The sequence below is a fragment of the Psammomys obesus genome, unplaced genomic scaffold, assembly GCF_907164565.1.
Source record: "Psammomys obesus unplaced genomic scaffold, mPsaObe1.curated_primary_1811, whole genome shotgun sequence".
Lineage (NCBI taxonomy): Eukaryota > Metazoa > Chordata > Mammalia > Rodentia > Muridae > Psammomys > Psammomys obesus.
This window is the reverse complement of record NW_026596155.1, coordinates 967,803-986,667: the sequence shown is the minus strand read 5'-3', so window position 1 is coordinate 986,667 and position 18,865 is coordinate 967,803. Positions and strand designations below refer to the sequence as shown.

Genomic DNA, 18,865 nt, shown 5'->3' with positions numbered 1-18,865 from the left:
TAGATAGATAGATAGATAGATAGATAGATAGATAGATAGATAGATAGATAGATACATACATACATACATACATACATATATACATACACACACACATACATACATACATACATACATACATACATACATACATACATAGATCCAAAACATTCTATAGTTGAGATCACAGAATGCTTAGAGCAATTTGGATCTTAGCAAGCTCTTATCAGTCTCGGAGACAGCAGACTCCATTGGTGGAAGATGACCTTAGTTACAATATCAGCCTTGACTTGAAATGATTCAGACCCAAAGGGGCTCTTTTTAAAGTGACAGTGACAAGTGTGGGAAGGAAAGGGCCTCATCCCATGAGTCCGACCCAGAGAGAGAGAACTTGAGTGTGCAAGCCACCCTCGCCCCACGCACACACAGCCTCCTTCGCCTCCTCTCTCCCATCTTCGCTGCTCAGCTGAGAAGGCAGCCAGTAGAGGCAGCGTGAGCGTCGACTGGACCTGACCACATACAGCCCCAGCTGACTCTTTTGCCGAACCTCCAAGTAACCCCCTAACGCTCATTTCCTTATAGATGTAAAATGCAGCTGAGATCCCTTTTCAGCTTTGAAGGAAAAGGCACAGCCTTGTGTCTTTTGAGGAGACTTTAAAAGTCGTCTGGCACTTGTTTCTCAAGCAGATGACAGCCTGGCAAAGCAAGGGGTGACAGGACGTGTGGGTTCCCACCTTTCCCTGGCCGCCCCTCTGCACCTGGGGGATGATTTCATTCACACAGCGTCCCTCACGAGGTCAGCAGCCCTTGCTTGTGTGTGCCAATGACAACTATAGTGGTGTGTGCCTGGGGATGCTCGGCGAGACGGCCCTTCATCCCGTGCTAGGAAACCGCCATGTTCCCCCGCACTGGGGCGCCACTATGCTCACTGCCGGGGGGGGGGGGGGGGAGCGTCACCTTACAGGTGCTCAGCCTAGGGAGGGACAGCTCCTGGCCGTCTCAGCCCGTGGCAGGCCCTAGCGTTTCTGTCACGAGGATCATCATGTTTCCCAGGATGCCACCAACCGGTGTGTGCCAAGGGGAGTGACAGAGCAGGGCTCCCAGCCAGGGGTCGGGAGAGGGCTGGGCTGGGACAGCCCATTGGTTCTGCCTATTGGTCTCTGCATCTGGTGACATGCTGCGTGGGGGAGGAGTTGCTGACCTTAAGGATGACTTTCGCTCGCTTTGGCCACCTATGATTCACGTAGACGCCGAAGGCCACGGGAATAATCAGGGACACGAGGGTAATCCCTGAAAAGAAACAAAAGCCATCAGACAATGTCCCCTCTCCTCCCCCCTCCCCCCCGACGACTCATTCCTTCCCAGCAACTTTCATTCCCAGTCAGTTAACAGCCTCGAAGGACGATTTGAAGGGTGTTTGCTGTTAACCGATGCCCTCACACCTGGGCTACCATTTCTCTCAGAAACCTCCAATCACGGGAATTTTAGAGACAGCAGAGAGATGATCATTAGGAGTGAAGATGGCCCCGCTAAGTCTATGAAATGTCTAGCCAGTGAGGGCGCCCAGAAAAACGTGCTGTGTGGCCACTGTGAGTCATGGTGGGAGACACACTGTGAGCTCAATAAACTTCGCCTCTTCAGAGAGAACGGGCCTTGGGTGGTTCACCACGCCAGCAAAAGCTAGCCCCGAGACACAACGCCTGAGTGAGTGGTCAGCTCTACGCTCCATGGTCTTCACCTGGCTGCTCAACCCCTCCGAGCCAGAAAGTGTACGGAGTAGGACCAGAAGCAGAAGGTGATAGGGCTGGTTCAGGTGATGCGGAAAAGCACATGCAGGGGCTTGTCCTTAACTGCCATCTGCCCCATCGCCATGGCCGGTTCTACTCAATTGCACGAGCCCCGTACCGACCTATGCTCTGATAGGGAATGGTGAGATTCTGTGCGAGTGTCCAGGTCCGGGTGTAGAGGTAGAGGCAGAGGGGCATCATTCCCAGGGCGGCCACGGTGGAGCAGGTTGTCATGCTGATGCTGAAAAGGAAAGAGAAGGACTTAGGAGGGACGAGAGACGGACAACCTGGTCCTTGCTGTGGCGACCTAGTCGTGGGCCAAATGTGAGGGCACAGCCCTTTATCCCAGCACTCAGGAGGCAGAGGCAGGAGGGTCTCTGGAAGAATGAGGCTAGCCCGGTCTACATGCTGAGTTCCAGGCCAGTCAATGCCACACAGTGAGACCCTGTCTCAAAAAACAAACAGACAAAACAGTAAAGAGCTGTTGGTCTTTGATGGTGTTGAAGCTTCTCGTCCTTGTCAAGATGTCCTCCATTCTGGGGCGTCTAGACATCACCTCTATATTTCACTACTTTATGGCTTGATAGTCTATGTTTATAATTTCAACTCATTTAAGTTTATATTTTAGATGGTATAGGACATAAAACTATTTTGATTTGAAAGGCAAGTGCATGCATACACTTTTCTCACTAAACTGAAGCGGCTCCTTTATTCCGTATTAATTAAATGCCCAAATTTATTCAATTTATTTTCGGACAACTCATTGGTATGTAATTTTGGCTTTTCCTAATCAAATACCAGACTGTTTTAATTAAATTGTGTCCTTAAAAAAAATAGGCTTAATATTTCCACATACATTTTCCTTTTCAAACTTTTTCTTCTAAAAAAAGAAAAAATCCTGCATATCTTTCACTCCATATAAGACCTAAAAACATTTTATCATTTTCTGAGTAGGCTCTGGGGTCATCCAACACCAGAAGCAAAACACAAAAAGCGATGTCTTCCTGCTAAGCTAGAGAAAGACCAGCCTTTTGCCACACTCTCTGTTTCCATAGAGACGGTTCTTAAGAAACTTTCCCGAATACTTGACCAATGCTGTATGCCTTGGCTCTCCATTTACCGAGTCCGGGAAGGAATTCCACACGGCATCACTGTAATCTTGAAGTGTGGGGTGCGGAATGCTGCACCCCGCCCCTGCACTGTGTCAGCCCCAAAAACAAAAGGTGAGATTCCTCACTGTAAAGAGCCAAGGTCGGTGTCTCACCGGTTGTGAAAGCCTGCTCCCCGAGGTTGTTGTCCCCAAGCTCCATGGGATCACCCGATCCCATTGTCCATTTAATTTGATGCTTGCAGAGGGCGAGAGAGGACCTGGGGCTCTGCCAACTGCTGTAAGCACCAGCCAAGCCGGAGAGAAGCCTCGCCTTCCCGTGCCTGCCAAGAAATTCCAGTGTGGCGTGAACAGAGGATGTGGCGAGCTGCGTCCCTCCACCGTCCACACGGTGGGAACCGCCGGCGTTCTCTGACTTCAATAGAACAAGAATCCACTCGCACAGGAAAGAATGACACCATCCGCAGCTATTGCAGAGAATGGGACAGGTCCAGCCAGACTGGGCAAACAGGCAGATCCTGAACTCCCTCCCCGAGAGGACAGTCAGCCACACATTCCACCACCAGGTGGTGGGTAACATCCTGCAATGGGGCTGAAGTTATTCAAAGGCTAATTTCCAGCCTGTGCAAGTAGGAACTCCAACTCTCGAAACCGTTCCTGCATAAAAGAAGCCACGGTCTGGTTAGCCGAATGGACACCAGTGTGCCACATCTGTGGAAACCATCGGAGGAGCCGTCACAGCCTGATTCTCCACACCCACACAGAGGTGCTCCCCTGTGCCGCCTCCCATCGGGATGGCGAACATTTATGCAGTGCTGCTTGCTGGGTGCCCCAAACTGTCATGTATTTTTTCGCTTCTCATTTTTACAATAACCTTGCAATGTTCTTTCTACCCCGAGAGCAAAGACATTACAGTGTCATTTGAATCTGGAATGACCCTCCACTGGACTATGTTCTGAACATTCTGTCCCCAGCTTGCGCCACTAAGTTAAATGCTGTGGAGCCTCTGGGAGAGGAGGTCTGGGCTGGGATGTACCTCAGTCAGCAGAGTGTCCACCTAGCATTCGAGAAGCCCTGGGTTTGATCCCCAGCACTGGGTGAAAACAGGCGTGGTTTCACGTGCCTGGAATCTCTACATTTGGGAGGTAGAGAAGGGAAGGTCAGAAGTTCAAGGTCATATTTGATTACATAGCGAGTTCTAGACCAGCCTGGGCTACAAGATCCTGTCTGAGAAAAGAAGGCAGACAGAGATAGCCCCCTAGGGGAGGCCTCTGAAAATCTTACACCCATGTCAGGTTCCTACCCATCTGTACAGCCTCTGCCCCATGCCCTCATGTTCCTGCTGCCATGCCTTCCCTGCAATGAAGGGCTGAAATCTCTGACACTGCGAGCTACAACCAAGTTTTTCTCCTTTAAGTTGCTTCTGTCGGGTATTTTGTCATAGCCTTAAAAAAAAAAAAAAAAAAAAAAGTAACTAGCATAGGTTCAATCTCAGCTCTCTCTCTCCAAAATCCTGAAGTGCCGAAGGCTGAGTCAGATCTGAAGAATCGTGAGCGATTTCTCAGGTCTCTCCAGGGGCCAGGAGCTTCCGGGGAGAGGAAAGAACCAGGCATGGCAGCTGCTCTCCTATGGTCACAGAACTCAAAAGGGCAGAGCGGAGGATCGGAAGTTCAAGGTCCTCCTTTGCTGTTTCAAGTTTAATGTCAGCCTTGGCTAGATGAGACCTGTCTCAAAATAAATAAATAGAAAAATGGAAGGAAGCACAAGAAAACTTCAGTGGTCGGAGCTGGCCAGGGAACTACGCAGATACCACCAACGCGTGTTCAGAATCCTTGCTGATGGAATGGCACACGCATACGGCCTCAATGGACACCTCGCCACTGGTACCAGTAGGCGGTGTGAGCTGTCCGGAGCTGCATTAATAAACAGCTTCCATTTCGGGGGTAGGCAACATTTTCACTGTGTCACTCGTGTTTATCGAGGCCCTTGCCTCCACCAGGCTGGCACAGACAAGGCTGGCACGGACCAGGCTGGCACGGAGCACACGTGAACAATTACCCTCAAGAAACTGACACCTCTGGTAAGTGAGGCTATCAAGCAGTACAGTTGCAAGTCCTTCCAACAGGTGACCCAAAAGTTACATATTTGGCATTATGGGACAGAGGCTGGGCAGCCCCATCAGACAGAGTCAGATGCAATATTAAAATCAGGGTAGGGCACTCAGAAAGCAGAAGCACTCAGAGCTTCATGAGTTTGAGGCCAGCCTGGTCTCCATGGTGAGTTTGAGACAGCCAGAGGTATGCACACTCAGACCTTCTCAAAAAGGAAAAGTAGGGCGGGGGAAGCAGGAACTTGGGTATTCAAGTTCCTTTCTCATCTGTTTCCTATGGTGCTTATAGAGCAACCACTCACATCTACCCTTGAGTTCTCCTCCAAGCTGGCACACAGATAACTGTATACCCCCATGCCATGCCCCATTATTTACAGTAGTCCAAAGGTGGCACATGCTAGTAACCCAGTATTCAGGAAGCCAGAGGCAATGGGGATCAGGACAGCCTGATTGCCATACTGAGTTCCAGGCCAGCCAGGGTACGTACCTGTCACAAAACAAGAAACAAACAGGAGAAACCACCCAATGGCTACCGAGGAGTGAACAGGGAAAGTGGGACCCACACGATGGAACAGCACTCGGCATCAGAAATGGAATTCTGAGATAATCTCTGAGGAGGATGAGCCCACATGGCTTAGGTAGCCAGACCCCAAATGACAAATACACGCGAGTCATGTAAGACATCCCGGGGCCAAGCATGAGACACCAGCAGAATGGTATATAACTATGTGAATGTCCATAGTGCCACTTATATTGCTCCAATGGTACATTTTATTGTGTGTGTTTCATAATGATTCAAAGATAAAAGAGAGCTGGGCAGTGGTAGCACACGCCTTTAATCCCAGCACTCGGGAGGCAGAGACAGGTGGGTCTTTGTGAGTCTGAGGCCATCCTGGTCTAGAAAGTGAGTTCCTGGACAGCCAGGGCTACACAGAGAAACCCTGTCTTGAGATAAAAGAGAACTCCAGAGTCCTCCATCAAAATGGGAGCGGAGAGCCAGGCCTGGTGGTCCATGGCTGTGATAATAGCATTTGGGAGGGAGAAGCAGGAAGATTACGAAAGCAAAGACATCTTTAGCTGTAAATTGAGTCTGAGGTCAGCCTGGGCTACATGAGATTCTACCTCACAACAAAACAACGCACATGTAGGCACAGAGGTGCAGTGAGATCAGCCGCTCCCAGGTGCTCAGCAACTTGAGCAGACGCGGCACCCTATTGCCTGCCTTGTAGATGAAAGATCAGTTGGTGGATTGTGCCAGGCAAGAGTCAAAGCTACACTTACACACACACACACACATGCGCATATGCACATAAAAAGCAAAAGTGAAGACATTGCAGCAGAGATACTTTTCATAGCCTGCCCAAGCATCTCTGCCAGTCGGTGCTGTATCCTGCTGCCATGCAGTGGGCACTACATTGCCGTTTGCCCCCTCCAAGGCAGGAATCTGTTCATCGAAAGGAGAGCATACTGCAGAAAGTGTTGCCAGGGCCTCATCCGTTTTCTCTGCAACACAACTTTCTAGTCCAGCCCGTGGAGGGGCGAATCAGCCCCACTGTTTACAGAGATACAGACAGACAGACTGACTACTGACTGACAGAGACAAAGAGATTAGACATATGCACACACACATACACACAGAGCACCTGTAGACAATAACCAAGTCGTCTTCCAGCTGAAGCCATCCAAGGTCAGTTCGCATCCAACTAGCCTCCCAATACCACCACCACCGAAAAGGGTCCAGCAAAGAACAGCTTGGCTGCTCAGTAGGGCCCTGATACATGATGTCTAAGCTTTTTGTATCTATCAGTCCATTTCTTTCCAGAATGATTAAGGAGATTCATACCATGACTGGAGCAGACAGATCTACCCAGCTAACAGTGAAGGGTATTTGAAGAGCATGGGCAAGTAGTGAGAAAACCAGGGTGTGTTTAGTGAACAGTGAATAATTCATTTTGGCTGGAGGCCACTTGCATCTAAGGAATTCATGGGAAATAAACCTGGAGACCTGGAGAAGCTGATGAATTCAGTAAGCACTACGAAACTGTGTACCTATGACACAGTCCTCGGCTGGAAGGATTATAATTTCTGATTATGGGGATGGAAGCCAGACTCTCTGCTCCTCCTCTTTCCAGGGTCAGCCACATTTCACGTCATGCCAGTCTCAACAGAGACTGGGTAAAGGTCAGAGGGAACTGACTTGGCCGTACTTAGCTCCCGGTCACCAGGACTGTCTTAAACCTGACAAATGGATATTGTTGCCATCAGTGACCCCTTCATTGACCTCGACCCCAGGGTCTACACATTTCCATATGAGTCCACACACAGCAAGGTCAATGGCACAGTCAAGGCTGGGAGCAGGAACTCTGTCATCCATGGGAAAACCATCTCCATCTTCCAGCATCAAATGGAGCGATGCTGGTACTGAACATGTTGTGGAGTCCCCTGGTGTCTTCATCACCATGGAGAAGATCACCTCCCCCCAAAGGAGGGAGCCAAAAGGGTCTTCATCTCTGCCCTGTCGGCTTACATTCCCATGTTTGTGATGAAACTCAAGGTCATGAGCAGGGCTACCTGTTCCATCAGATGGGCAGGTCCCCTTGGTCAAAGTCATCCATGCCAACTTCGGCATCACCCTCAACAGCCATTTTGTCAAACTCGTTTACTGGTATGACAAGGAATCTGGCAACAGCAACTGTGTGGTACACCTCACGGTCCTCATGGCCTCCAAGCAGTAAGAAGCCCTGGGCAACCCGATGCCAGCGAACACGTGAACAGAAGAGAAAGTCCTCAGCCCAACTCAGCCTCCAGTACAGCAGGCATCTCCCCTCACAGTTTCCATCCCAGAATCCCAGAAAAATGGCAGAGGCTTAGGAAGCCCTACTTTCTCAAACGCCAAACACTATCAATAAAGTTCACTGTAAACATTTTTAAAAAGCCTACAGTTAGAGTCTGCTTTATTTATCTACTAGGAACTGATAACAGAGAGACTGTATGTGGAGAGAACACTGGTGAAGTTACAAGTACTGGCCATGACAAGGTTCACTAGGGCCTAACTTGAGGAAACAACCGAGGAGGTTAAGAGGAAGCCAGAACAGTGAAAGTTCAGCAAGAGGATGGGGCCTTAGTGGGCTGAGGGAACGGAGGGAGGAAGGAGGGGAGAGCAGGCCGAGAGAACAAAGACTATGGTGAGGAGGCCAGGGGCCTAGGAGGGCACCTGGCATTGCCATGCTCGGCGTGTAGACACCTGCTCAAGTCTGGAACACCCGCTTAAGAAGGACACACGAAAAACCACACGAACAAAGCACAGTGAAAGCCACAAAACTACACTAGGGATCATCTCTAGGAGCTTTGCCCCGGCTTCCCCATTTGCAAAACAAAGATGTAAGATTAAGCACACTTAGATTTCCTCCAGCACTGTGGACAGAATGACTGTCCACGACTGGCCACTGAGCTTTACACAGCTTTACAGCTTTTGTTGATTATTGTGAAGCAATGTGCTGGATACGGCTTCTGAGATTAAAGCATTAATTAGCCTGTTATCCATAAGCTTTTAAAATCCAGCTTTTAGGGGCTGGAGAGATGGCTTGGAGGTTAAGAGCACTGCCTGCTCTTCCAGAGGTCCTGAGTTCAATTCCAGCGACCACATGGTGGCTCACAACCATCTAGGATGATCTATGGTGCCCTCTTCTGGCAGGCCTACATGTAGGCACAATACCATATAAGTCTTTTAAAATAAAATAAAATCCAACTTTTAGTACCTACTTTAAAATTTCACCTCTAGAGCCAGGTGGCAGTGGCACAGGCCTTTAATCCAAACCCTCTGGAGGCAGAGGCAGGCGTATCTCTGAGTTCAAGGTCAGTTTGGTCTACAGAATGAGTTCCAGGACAGCCAGGCCTTCACAAGCAAACCCCGTCTCAAAACAAAACAAAACTCAAAAAAAAAAAAAAAAAAAAAAAATTTCATCTCCGTAAAGATTGTTATGAGCTCAGTGCCAGCCTAGGCTACATACTGAGTTTGAGGCTAGCGTGGGCAACACTGAACGACCCTATCTCAAAAATACAAAAAACAAATATTCTTTCACCGCTTACAATTTGTTTCGTACTGTTTGTGTCTGTGAAACTCAAAATCAAAATTTAGAGAAGGGAAAAGCACTGGATGGGGCCGCTCGGGGGTGGAGTGCTTGCCAAGGAGAGGGGGGAGCAGCCACCTTTGCTGCATGCCTACTGTGTGTCTGGCTCTGCGTCACACGTGCATGGGTGTTTGTATTCTCAGACAAGGGACTCTGAGCGACATTTAAGCTCTGGGGCTAAGGGCTGGCTCAATGGTGAGAGCACTGGCTGTTCTTCCAGAAGTCCCAGCTTCCATCCCTAGCACCCATGTGGTGGCTCACAGCCATCTCTAACTCCAGTTCCAGGGGATTTGATAACCTTTTGTAGCCTCATCTACAACCAGGTATGCACGCGGTACAGAGACATACGCACAAGTGAACAGCCACACACGTTATAAAAAAAAAGGAAGATGGAAAAGAGTTCACGTATTGTAAGTTTAAAAGCTGATTAAGCCAGTTGTGATGGTCGCATGCCTCGAATCCCCAGCACTCTAGAAACAGGGCTATCTCTGAGTTCAAGGCCAGCCTAGTCTGCAAAGTGAGTTCAAGGACAGCCAGGGTTACACAGAGAAACCCTGTCACAAAACAAAACAAACCCAGAAAAGAAAACAACAACAAAAAAGCTGTTTGAGGAGTCGATGCCAGTCCTGGTGGTGTGAGCCTGTAATCCCAGCACCCGGGAACCCACTGGGGAGTCAAGAGGATTAGTACCTCAAAGCAACCCTGGGCCGTGCTAGACCTTGTCCCAATACAACAAAAGCAAAATCTATAAAGTGATAGGGCTGCCTATAAGCAACAACATGGACTTCCTCTTCCACACGTGCTGTTTGTGGGCATTTCTGTGACGATGCTGATGAATCAGGGGTGTTGGTAATAGATAGCCTCTTTCCCAGAACAGAAGTGTTTCAAAACACATCCAAAGGCCTCTGCTCATAGTCCGGATGATGCAGTTGCCAAGTGTCATGGGAAAAGTTCCCCAAGTTACAAACTGATGTAAACCAGATGTGAATTCCGCTGTGAGCCCTGATCTGCTTTTTTGGGCTCCTTCACCAGCCTGACTCATTCTCTCAGAATACTGAAAATACAGGCAATTATGAGAACCCAGGAGAGAAGGCGAAGCCGAGACGTACATCGTGCCTATGAACAGTACTATCCCTTCTTTCCCGAAACCCTCAGGACCCGGATCTCACTGCTGACAGAGGAGCGATAACGGGCACTCACTCCACTGAAGTTCCAGTCGTGACATATGAGTGCAGACCCAAAACTACCAAGAACGACCTCGAGTCTCAGACGTCAGCGACGAAAAGGCACACCGCGTGCACACCGCTGTGAACCCGTGTGTGGTGAGAGCTGTCCGATACACTAAATGTTCTCAGCATGTGCGAGAGAACTAGAAGCCAAACCTGAGGCTGACTCGCTGGCGTCAGCTCCCACGTTTTAGTCATCGGTGCTGACTCACTGATTCATTCATTCATTCATTCATCATGGAGTAAACCTCAAATGCAAAGATTTACATTTATAGGGAGCGTTTTCTCTGGGCAGGATGTAAAAATGCATTTATAAGCAAAAAAAAAAAAAAAAAAAAAAACTAGAAAACTCGTTGTTTTTAACCCTCCATTTCCTCCCAATACTGACTCATCTATGCTTTCTTCAAATATGCCATTTCCCACCAAAACATTTGACCCCAAAATTACGTGGTACATTCACCTTTATTAAGGTGTCAATAAATAATAAAGCTTAATTTCTGCAGGAGTATTCATCTACCCCATAAATAGGAATAAGCTCTAGTTTAAACCTCAGGGAGGCAAAGGCAAGCGGACAGTTCATCATCCTGGGAGCTCCACAGTGCTCCCTAATTCAAGCCAGCCATGCCTGTCAGATGCCGTGAAGGCCTTCGTGAAGTCGCTCTGTTTCACAAGAAGGATCTCCCGGAGACACCTGCTGAGAGCGATGTGGGCACAAAGAGACAAAAAGAAAAGGAAAAGAGCCACGTGGGCTTCAATCTGATCTGAACCTGTCTCTCGCAACCACCAGCCTTCAATCTGATCTGACCCTGTCTCTCTCGACCACCACTATTGCCATCACTAGCTGTGTGGGAGTTTTGGTGATGTCCTGGGAAATTGTTGCTGCCCTCAAACTAGGTGCCACGACTCAGGATAGAGAAGGCTCCCAAGAAAGCAGAAGCTAATGGCAGCAGAGAGAGTCTGGTGCCCAGAAAGACTCTGTGATCCTTGTATTACTTCCCACCCAGGGCTACCCAGAGATTGCAAGATTGTTTTGTTTTGTTTGTTTTTAAAGCACAGATGTGACCCTGACTCCCAGACAGAGAAACCCCGCAGCGCTTCCCTGCTGTGACTTACCTGAGATCCATATCTCCATCAACCCAGAAGGTGAGGATGTTGGAGACGGTGCCCCCGGGGCAGCACCCCAGGATGAGGACAGCGATAACTTGGATGGGTTTCAGCCTGAAGCCGACGGCCAGCAGGTAGGCCGTGAGGGGCATGAGGCCAAACTGGCAGAGCAATCCCACCGCGATGCCCCAGGGTCTCCTGAGGTGTAGCCAGAGCTTCTGGATCTCCGCAGAACATCCGAAAGAGAACATGACCAGGCCCACCATCACTGCCGACGCCACGGTGAAGACAAGCTTCAGGTTGTCATGGCCCTCCGATCCCACGGGCCGCTCTTCCTCCATGCTGCAGGCAGGGCAGGTGGAGTTGCTGCGCTGTCCGCGCTCGGCTCAGACAGCGGCCTCGCAAGGAGCAGAGGAGCAGGTCCGTCCAGACACGTTTCCTAACGCTGCAACTGAGGCACACGTGGCGAATCCGAGCGGCTGCTGTTGGCCGAGCGCGTCCCTCACCCCAGTCTGACCAAGTGACATGGGAAGGGCAGTGCGCTCAGGCTGGGAACGCAGCAAGGTGCCAGCAAGCAATGCTTTCCGTTCTCTCCTCCCTACGCCGAGTGTTCAAGCACCCGGAATGAGGCAAACATCCCGTCAAGGGTTAGGACTGGCCCGTGCTGACAACATCACATCGTGTTCTCGGGAAGCAGGCCAGATGCCAAGGCGGCAGTTTCTCCAAATCCAGCAGGGCTCTCAAACAGCCGGGATGCAATGCTGTGCAGTCTGAACGACTAAGCCAGGGGGAAAACAAAGACAGCTGTGTCGGAGCCCCGCCCCACGACGTTTCATGAGGCATTTCAGATGTGAGAGTGAAGCGAGGCCAGCCTGGAAAATGTCGTAGAGGATCGAGATCATTTCAGGGGACTCTCAATTGGCCTTTTCTTCTCCTTCTTCTGTTATTTCTCTGAGGAACTGTGTCTGAAGCTGATGATTAAACACCTGCCAAAATAAAATGACATTAAGCACTTGCTGGTGTCTCATAAAACATGTGGAAACTCGTTTCTCTCCCAACATAATTCAAGGCAGCTCTCGTTTTCCTCTGGAGACTTAAGTCTGCTTTGAGACACACGCCCTGGAAGTTGTGCAAATGCACTCCCCGGAGAGCTTGGTGCCAGGGCCAGCTCTGCTGCAGTGCACGGAGGCTCTCTGTCCACACTGACCAGGTCTGAGGGGCAATGAGACGAGGACACTGTGGTTCTTCGAAACAAAATTCCAAAGCCATCGACGGCCACCCTCTTTCTTCCCACCGACAGCAGGGTCTTTTTGTAGTGTACAGAGAGAGCCGGAACAAGACAAGCTTTGTCAACCCCTCCCCTCCCTTAAGAGAGAGGCTCATTGTGCGTGGCTTGTTCTTGAGTTATCAAATGTGTCCCGTGACAAAACCAAGGCGTGCTGGTTAAGTGTGTACACAGGGGAAACACAGGTGAAAATCAAGGCAGGCTACAGTACACACCCTGACAGCAGCTCTGCCGGCCCCACCTCAACCCACCACACACAAGAGAAAAAATTCTACCACCGGGGAGGCAGAGACAGGAGAAGCCCTTGAGCTCAGTGGCCAGCTGCTCTGGCCAAATTGGTGAGCACCTTGGTGAGAGACCTTGTCTCAAAAATAAGGCAGAGAGAGCAAATGAGGGCGATGTCCAATGTTGACCTCTGGCTTCCGTGTGCATGCAAGCACAGCTGCAAACACACACACACACACACATGAAAAAGAAAGAAAATTCTATAAGCTCAAAAAGGGCTCAGGTAATGGTCCAGTGTGGAAACCTTTAATTCCGAACTCTGGAGGCAAAGGCAGGCAGATCACTGTGAGTTAGAGGCCGGCCTGTTCTCTCATCAAGCTGCTATGGCCGGCAAGAATTATATAGAGAGACCCGTCTCCCACCCAAGAACAAAGCAGAGGTAAGCCTCCAAGAGAGAGAGAAATTTCAAAATTGGCAGTCACAGAAAAGGCAGGCTGTATAGATGTGACACAGGTAAAAGGGCTATTTCAAGAGCTTTTTAACAGCTAAACTTCAGAAACAGAAAGTTACTATCTCACAGGAAAGTGACAAAATACTAGGAAAAAACCCAAACAAACAAATAAACATCAACACCAGGCCTAGGGGTCTATCCCAGTGGCACAGGCTTCCCTAATCTGACAGCCTTAGGGTTTTGTTTTGTTTTTTTTTTTTTTTTCCCCAGCACTGAAAAATAAGACGAGGTGAACATTGCCTGCTTGTAGGTATTGAGGGAAGCAAGAACAGTCTCCTGATTTCACACATCAGGCTGAAACTCCACACAGTATTTCTGGGAGAAAAACACGAAGCGATAGGCTTACAGTGACTATGGGCCTAAGAAGTTGCCTGGTAAATAAGTTGAAGTATTGGCAAAGGCAGGCTTGTGCTCTGGTGCAGACACTTACCCTCAGCTGTGCTGTGTCTAAGAAATGTGCTCTTAACTCTAACGACGTTGTGTTTATAAAGCAGAAACCTAGAATCCAATGTCCAAACAGAGACTAAGTAAATTATGGCACAACTAATGGTGAAATATTGCGGGCTATTTAGGAGGTAAACATTTTCACAAGGAAAAACTTTATGATAGTTATGGGAAAAAATTCAAGATCAAATGGCATGAAGAGAATGTTCCCAACTATCTTAAAACAATAAACAGAAGACGGGCTGGAGGCCTAGCTCAGTGATAGAGGACAGGGTTAGCCTGTTAAAGGCCCTGGTTCAAAAACCAGGCCCTTTAAAAGGCCTCCTCAGAAAACATACACATGTATGCACAACATACACACACATTATGGTTTTGGTTACAGTATTGGGTTCTTTTTCCTACCTCCCTACACCAACCCCTATCCCCTGGGATTAAAGGCCCACACCTTTAATCCCAGCACTCCCGAGGCACATGGATCTCTGAGTTTGAGACCAGCCTGGTCTACATAGTGAGTTCCAGGCAAGCTTGATGACTTGAGTTCAACTCCATATAAGTAAATTAAAATAACTAAAACTCTGTAAGTTCTACCCCCTCCCCCCCAGTACGAGGGAGGAGAGAAGGAAGGATAAAGGGGAAAGGGGACAGAGATCTCTTCAGACTACTTCCTGATGATTAGGGGTGTCAAGTTCTAAACAACTGTTGAGAATTTATAGTTACAGTCTAAGTAACATACAAACTGGTAAACTGAGGCCAGAAAAGAAAGCTGGGAAGAGGAATGCTGTAGCCTGTGTGGGCAGCAGATGCAGGCTGCGTTACTCAAGGGCTTTCTCTACCCCTCTGGCTGTTTTAAGTTGTTAAACAGCTGCTTAGAATTTAGCAAGTCTAATCCTAGTCATCAGCAACCAGCAAAAGTAGCAGCAGGGACTTCTTCCGAGCACCCCTGGCCTCTCTCAGGGCGCTGGCATTTCTACCCTCTCAAGAGTTCCAAGAATTCCAAACATAAACTACCCTCACCTGGTAAAATCACGCCCCTGCCAGAGCATGAGACAGACTACATCACTGTAGACAATCGGAAGCAACCAGATTCCCCACACCTGGGGTTGAAACAAAAACATTCACAACATTTTTGTGTTTAGAAAGAAACCAAAATTCACACATACACTCACACACACATAGTTTATTATCATTGTTTTTAAATGAACAGAAAGAAAGGTCATGGTGATTACTTCTACCTGAACGATTTCTTTTATTCTTCTTTGCATTTTTTTACAGCACTTGTCATCTTTGAAAGAACTGTTGATCGTTGTTTTATAACCAAGAGGAAAAGAGAGTTGAAATGAGGATGCAGAGGCTGACTCCAGTAGCTCCCTAAAGAATGACAACTGAATAACCTAAGGTCACGGAGAACCAGACTGTCACTATGTCAGTCGCAATTTCCATCTGTGTTCTTAACTTTGCAGGGACAACAAATAACAAAAGCTCCCAGGTAGCAGCACCTGCAGAAACGGAAGGCCAGCCAGGTCTGGAGGGCACTGACCTGCCCATCACAGTCAGCAGAGGTGGAAAATGGAATTTCGAGGTGTGTCACCTGGACAGCACCCGACCCACCTTTGGAGCAAAATAATGCAGCCTGCGTCTGCTGGCCGCACAGACGAGCACTTCTATTCCTCTTCCCAGCTTTTTTTTCTGGCCTCAGTTTACCAGATTATACATTACTTAGACTGTAACTACAAATTCTCAACAGTTGTTTAGATGCTGGAATTATCACATGTTGTCATAAAAGAAATGTATCAGGTTTGATGGCATGATGTCAAATTTTAACACAGATGTTCTGTGAGAACAGCCACAGTTACTGAGTGTCCCTGTGCCTGGGGCCTTGTCCTGGGCACTGCACATTTCTCGCTCTGTCCTCCCAGCGGCCATGTCAAGGAGATGCCATAGTGACTCCTGTTTACCCTGAGTGAAATGGCCACCGAGCAGATTAAACAGCCTGCCCTGCAGGGCTAGTGAATAAGGCAAGATCTGGAAGCCAGTTCCAAGTTTAGAGTCTGAAAATAAATAAAAACACACAGGGCCTGAGGGCCGAACCTTCAATCCCTGCACTCCCAAGGAAGCTGCATCTCTGAGTCTGAGACCAGCCTGGTCTACACAGTGAGTTCCAGGACAGCCTGATGGCTTGAGTCCAACTCCATAGACATATATTAAAATAAACAAAACTCCACGGGTTCTTTAAAAAATAAGACAGAAGATGAGTTTGCATTAAATGCCATGTCCTATCATTATTTACCTTAACCTTTGACTCCTGTGACATACAAGTACTAAATGCAGGCATGTAATAAATAAACGAATAAACATCCTGAAAGAATATACGGGAAAAGATAGCATCCTAACTTGTTCTCTACTTTGAAGCAATTATTTGGTTCAAACACTCATGCACCTAAGAGCAAAGACTACCTCCTAGCATTCACTATGGGTTCTGAATGCTTCCCAGCAGCCTTGCTAAAATATACAAGCAATCTGGGCATGCTCGCTGACACCTATAATCTCTGCACTCAGGAGGCTGAGGCAGGAGGATTGCCATGATTTCCAGGCCACTGTAAGCTACAGAAGAGGACCCTGTCTCAAAACATACCAATAAGCAAAATAGGAGAGACTGATCCAGCGACCAGTGCCGACAACAAAATCTGTTCACCCTTTCTTTCTACACCTTCCTCTTTTCAGCTTCCAATAGAGATTGGCTTGTTTTATAGGTGATTTTTTTTTTTTTTTAGTGTTTGAGAGTCTCACATATTTAAATAATAAATGCACGTTAGTTATTTTTCTTCCCTACATTCCCCTCTGCTGCCGAAGCCCTGCTTGAGTCCCCCTCCTTCTTTCGTGTGTCCTTTCTGTGTGTGATCCACTGAGGACGAGACACAGGTGAAAGTGTCCCTCCTATCACCTCAGCGAAGGCCAAAGCCAAGGGCTGCAGAGCGGTGTGGATGCTGAGGTCAAGCACCAGAGGCTGATGCCACCGTGAAGGCCAGCCAGTGTGTCCTTGGGTTACAGATGGGCACCGACAAATGCTCCGGCCAGTCTGCTATGAAGGCCCATGGCCCCAGGCAACATCTTTATGACCCCAAGGACCACATCTTGCCATCCATGAACCACTGCACCATCAGCTTCAAGACGGGAGCCAACAAGTGTGCGAACCAGGTGGGCATGACAGCATCAAACATGCCCTTAGGGACACATCTATGACACCAAGGCTGTCACCAACCGGCTCATTACCTCTTCCACGCCCTTGTGGATGGGTCACACACAACCAGAAAGTGAGGCCCTTTGGTCTGGGGAGGCAAATGTGTAAACCCCAAATATTGAGCACAGGGCCAGGCAGCCAGAGGGACCGGAAGCAATATTGGGGCGAGTCCCTGGATTACTGAACACCAGGGGTGCGAGCTACCCATTGGAGTGGGGTTGCGGATCTTCTGTGTTTTCACTGTGGCTGTTGTTTTGTGGCTTAAAATCGAGCCTAGAGCTCGCCACGATCCTCACACTTCTGCTTCCTGAGGGGCTGGCGTGACAGGCCAGCACTCTCTGGGACTGGCTTTCCCTCTTTCCTGCCTTCCTTCCCAGGATTTTTGTGTTTTGTGGTCATCCCTGCCAGTGCCGGGGAAAAGGGGCAGGGGTGGGGGGGGTGAGGGGTGAGGGTAACACTTTAAAATACTGCAGGCATGGGGGAGGCTACAGTGAGGAAACTGAGGCTGTGGACAAGAGAATAGGACTGAGGGGGGACCCCTGAGGCACCATGTTATCTGCCTCCTCTGGGTTTTGAACTTCCCAGCTCTTCCTGAAAACCAGCTTGATGGACTGTCCTGGGTCCCCCCCCCCCCCCCCGGCCCTTCCATCTGCCGCATGTGACTTTCCCGGAGGCCCCTGCATCTGATATACCTTGTGTGGCCAAAAAGAATTAAAACCTCTGTTTCTAAGGAGAAAAAAAATCGCTGGCTTGAGCATAAATGGGAGGGTACTCGGAGCCAACACCGATAAAGAAAATGATGCTCTGCCCCATGGCTGTTCGTTGCTGAAGTCCCTCTGGAAGGGGCGGGGCCTCAAGAGATGTTCATGGACTAGGTCTTGTATAGGTCGTGTGCAGATAACCACCACTGTGTAAAAAGCTTCCCTGGAAAAGACTAGGCACAGCTTTTTTTTTTTTTTTTTTTTTTTTTTTATTATGTATACAATGTTGTGTTTTGCATGTACGCCAGAAGAGGGCAACAGATTTCATTATAGATGGTTGTGAGCCACCAAGTGGCTGTTGGGAATTGAACTCAGGACGTCTGGAAGAACAGCCAGTGCTCTTTACCTCTGAGCCATCTCTCCAGCCCTAGGCACAGCTTTAATCTGTTTGCAGAAAGGTGAGTATTTAAAGGCAGTTTGACAAGGCAACCAATTAGCAGAGCAAGGATAGTAGGCTCCCCTGGGGCCTATCGCCTCCACAGCCAGGCTCAGAAGCAGGAGTTCCCTCCTGTCCAGCAGAGCTCAAATCCAATCCAAAAACAGTTGGTTACTGTGCTGCCTAATCTTAAGTCAACTTGACACAGGCTAGAGTTATCTGAGAGGAAGGAACCTCAGTGGAAAAAATGTCTCCATAAGATTGAACCATAGTCTGGGCAATGTGGCGCATGCCTCTAATTCTAGCACTTGGGGGTCAGAGGCCAGCCTGGTCTACCAAGCCAGTCCAGGACAGCCATGGCTACACAGAGAAACCCTTTCTTGAAAAACTAAAAGACTGAAACAGACAAGCCTGTAGAGTACTTTCTTAATTAGTGATTGATGGGGGAGGGCACTGCCCATTGTGGGTGGAGCCATCCCTGAGTTGGTGGTCCTGGGTTCTATAAGAACGCATGAGCGAGCCTTGAGGAACAAGCCAGTAAGCAGCATCCTCCATGGCCTCTGCATCTGCTCCTGCCTCCA

At 48.8% G+C, this 18,865-nt stretch overlaps 1 protein-coding gene and 1 pseudogene across 1 annotated transcript in view; one reads left to right on the top strand and one right to left on the bottom strand.

Annotated features, from left to right (window-relative positions):
* Slc10a6 (solute carrier family 10 member 6) overlaps nt 1-12,186 on the bottom strand; it is a 20,145-nt gene extending 7,959 nt beyond the window's left edge. The window contains exons 1-3 of the mRNA XM_055594582.1: nt 11,454-12,186; nt 1,889-2,007; nt 1,181-1,269 (exon numbers count right to left, since the gene is read on the bottom strand). Coding sequence (XP_055450557.1) covers nt 1,181-1,269; nt 1,889-2,007; nt 11,454-11,785 — 540 coding nt within the window. The 5' untranslated portion in view covers nt 11,786-12,186. The remainder of the gene's footprint in view (nt 1-1,180; nt 1,270-1,888; nt 2,008-11,453) is intronic.
* LOC129667080 (calponin-2-like) lies at nt 11,784-17,331 on the top strand (annotated as a pseudogene).
* Nucleotides 17,332-18,865: the final 1,534 nt, after the last annotated feature.